General features: G+C 43.1%; 1 protein-coding gene across 1 annotated transcript in view; it reads left to right on the top strand.

Moving 5' to 3' along the window:
• SARC_07042 (hypothetical protein) overlaps window positions 1-3774 on the top strand; it is a gene marked incomplete at its 3' end in the record, with an annotated part of 6551 nt that extends 2777 nt beyond the window's left edge. The window contains exons 2-5 of the mRNA XM_014299033.1: window positions 623-756; window positions 1355-1499; window positions 2525-2646; window positions 3631-3774. Of these exons, the coding sequence (XP_014154508.1) occupies window positions 623-756; window positions 1355-1499; window positions 2525-2646; window positions 3631-3774 (545 nt within the window). The remainder of the gene's footprint in view (window positions 1-622; window positions 757-1354; window positions 1500-2524; window positions 2647-3630) is intronic.
• Between the last annotated feature and the right edge of the window lie 161 nt (window positions 3775-3935).

A 3935-nucleotide genomic window follows, 5' to 3' on the forward strand; every position in this document is an offset into this window, starting at 1 on the left:
TCCTACTCCCTGTTGTGTCTGNNTCNCAGAGTATATATATATATATATATACTATATACTATGTATATATTCTATCAGGCGTTTATGATATATCTTGTGTATGTCAATGTCCTGGCTGCATCAATAATCTGGAGGTTTATAGTCCGAATGTCGCACCCATCTGATAGTGAGCACCCCATCTCTATGTGTGTCATGTTCTCCGGCTTAATAACTTTGAGTGGACTCTTTGAGCTTTAACAACGCTAACATTTGAGTGACTGCTGTCTAATATCTGACATGGGCAACAACCTTATTGTAGCCTTGGTTTAATATACATATATGCATATGATGGTTGAATATACACATATGTATAAAATTGTTATTGGTAAATATCTGTAAAAAATGATTTAGTATACACATACGTATAAAACGGTTTATTATACACATCTGTAAAAAATGTTTTAGTATACACATACGTACGTATATAATAGTATAATATACATATATGTGTAAAATGGTTTAAGATACATACGTAATTAAACTAGTTTAATTTACGACTACGTATAAAACGGTTTATTAGACACATATTTCGTGCACCACGTGCCAGTTGTATCCATCCTCACCTCCATCCCCACACACGCAGCGATCCGTATGCGAAGGGCAAGAGGGCGGGCTTGGGTGCGCCAGTGGTGCACTGTGATTACTTCCAGAACGCTCTGTCAACCCAAACACGGCCTGTGGTCAATGACGTAGTGGGCTCGATACTTTCACAGCCAGGTAGGGTCTGGTGGTGTTGCTAGTAGGTATCTGTACGGTGGTATGTGTACTGAGTCATTGTGAGCGTAGTATTGTAGTAGTTCTTGGCTAGATCCAGGTGGTCGACGTGGAGTGCAATAGTATGTCTGGGGATACGAATAGTTCGTAGCGTTGGAGCGAGATAGACAATGATATGGGATATGGAGACAAGATTAGGTCTTGCGTGGAGGATGTGTGATTTGGCGGTGTTTCTACAGGTGATATTGCGAGTCAATCGCCTTTGTCGGTCGGGTATACCAGCCCCAGGGTGTCAAGTATGTGTTTTAGGGTTTAGAGATTTATGTTAGGTTTTAGGGTTTAGGGTTTATCCTATTTTTGACGGCCAGGTTTACCAGCCACAGAGTGTCGAGCATATGTTTTAAGGTTTAGGGTTTAGGGTTAAACTGATTTTTGACGGTCAGATATATTAGTCAGAGTTCCGTACAGTGTTGTGAGCGGAGTTGTGTGCCTCTCTCACCAGTAGAACGCGAGTGAATGCGCACGTATATACATGCATACCCCTATCCTCACAGCTCTGAACCTCATCAAAGTTATCGCACCACATACACAACAACGCCAGCCGCCGAGACTGCGTGTACTATAGACACTACTGAGTTAGAAGACGTTTGCTTGCTGATGGAGGATATGTATGTATTCTATGCTTCGGGAGATGCTCCGATAGTCGTGCCTGCAACGGCCGCTGCGAATGGCTCTGATACGCAAAGGTGTGTAGCGTTGAGACTTGTTGGTGTACCCAATTCAACGTGCGGTCTAACCAGTGGTAAGCAAGTACTGTGGAAGTCTACGAACCATTAACACTCCTCGTACAGCTTGTGCACTGTACTGCTTCACAGATGGTTCGTTAGTTGGACATGCATGTGGTGATACCTTGCTACAGTATGTTACACCATAACGCTTCGTGAGTCTAAATAATGGCTGCCAAGTACTGAGGAAGTCTACGAACCATTAACAGTCCTCGTACAGCTTGTGCACTGTACTGCACAGATGGTTTGTTAGTTGAACATGTATATGGTGGTGTTAATTGAACAAGTATAAGATGTTAATTGAACATGTTTATGATATTTATTGAACATGTATATGGTGATACCTTGCTACAGCTTGACCCCTCCTATCGCTTCATGAGTATCTTATGCGTAGTGCCGACCACTGACCGAGGATGTTGTCCCTGGGTTGTATCAATTCGACCACTCTGTACAAATGCATACAGCCCTCACATCAATTAGACGCTTAGCATGTTTATAGGCGGGTATAGTCCCCATAGCGCAACGTTTTAGGGTTTTAGGGTTTTATTGTTTTAGGGTTTAGGGTTTTAGAAATCAACATCTGCACCGTCCGCGTTTTACTGTGGCCGGGTGAGGGGGGCGTGTGCGTGTTAAGCTCTGGATCAATGTCTTTCCTAGACTAGCAGTCCGATTTTAGGGTTTTTAGGAAGTCCTAGTTTTAGGGTTGTAGGAAGTCCTAATTTTAGGGTTTTCAGGAAGTCCTAGTTGTAGGTTTTTAGGAAGTCCTAGTTGTAGGGTTTTTAGGCAATCCGAGTTGCCGTGTCAGTGCTCTGCGTGAAGCTACAAACGCATGTCACACGCGCATGGCGATGGGGTTGGCCATGTACTCTAGTTTGTGGCGATGTTGCAGCAACCAGTATAACATTTAGTGTGTACCATTTGTGTGTGCATGCATCCTGTAATATCTGTGCATTAACAATTACGACACCTTACTCGCCATCTCATAGTTTACGGATACGAACCGGCCTCGACGCACCAGTGGCACGACTTAAGTTCTTTGAGAATGGACTTTCAAAGCGGTACAAGGACGCGCTGATCCAAGGCGTTCAAGAGGCCCTGCGCTCCACAGGTGTGTATGTATATATATATACATTATGTACATATATATATATATATATGTACATATGTTTAGTATAGCTCCATCTGCGAAATCTTCCCCCCTACCCCTTTCACGTGTATGCCTAGTTTGTTGCTGTACTGTTTGGATACGCGTGTGCCCTTGTTGTATGTGTGTTCTCCTGTACTGTATCTGCACACCCCGGCAGTACCAAACAGTGCACTCCGGTGGCGTGTGGGTAATACGAGATGGCCCCCGTACTTCTAACCCTAAACCCTATGTGCACATATGATCCTGTGTGGCTGGTAGATGTATTCATCACTGCACTGCGGTTGTTATGTGAATCTGTGTTTACATGTGCATGTATATACAAGTGCATATCTGCTTCAACTTTTCTGTGTCCTCGCCGCAGAATACACATGCGCACTCTATACTTGTTCAGAGAATGGGCTGTAGCGTCCCTCTCACCACGTCTATGAAATACCTCGTCATGCGAACAACCGAGACAGTGGGCTGTATGAGCATGCATAGCAATGATTGTGCCGATCCTTAGACCTGTCCGAACGCGTTGTGTGCTAAGCAACATATCTTCAAAACAAGGTTAAATGAGAGTTAAGGATTGGAGGTTTCCTATCCCCAGGACCATGAAACCCCTTGGAAAGTCTGCTTATCTTCGCGAATAGTCGGGTTATCCCCACTAATAGTCGGTCATCTCCGCAACTAGTCTGTTTATCTCCGCTACTAGTCTGCGTAAATCCGCTTATAGTCGGCTTATCTCCACTAATAGTCTGCTTAACTCAGCTTATAGTCGGCTTATCTCCACTAATAGTCTGCTTAACTCAGCTAATAGTCTGCTTGTCTCCGCTGATAATCCTCTTATCACCGCCAATAGCCTGCTTATCTTCACTAAAAGTCTACTTTTCTCCGATAATAGTCTGCTTTCCCCCGCTATTAGTCTTCTTATCTCCGCTGCATACCCGGCCTATACCGTTACAGCTGGAGCACACGAAACTGCCCCGAGTACAGACACACCGGATGAAATGACCACACGGGTGTGCGATCAAGTACACTACTACTTCAGCAACGACAACATCGACCGACCGGATGAGTTTCTGGTGGGAAATATGCAAACAAGTGAAGGTGAGTGGTATACTATACAAGTGTATGCAGGTGTATGTGTGCATGTGCGTGGGCTGTAGTATATATATCTATATATTTTATATATATATATATATTTTATATATATATATATATATATATATATATATATATATTATTATTATTATATATAATATATTATA

Source organism: Sphaeroforma arctica (genome assembly GCF_001186125.1).
Source record: "Sphaeroforma arctica JP610 unplaced genomic scaffold supercont1.534, whole genome shotgun sequence".
Taxonomy (NCBI): Eukaryota; class Ichthyosporea; order Ichthyophonida; genus Sphaeroforma; species Sphaeroforma arctica.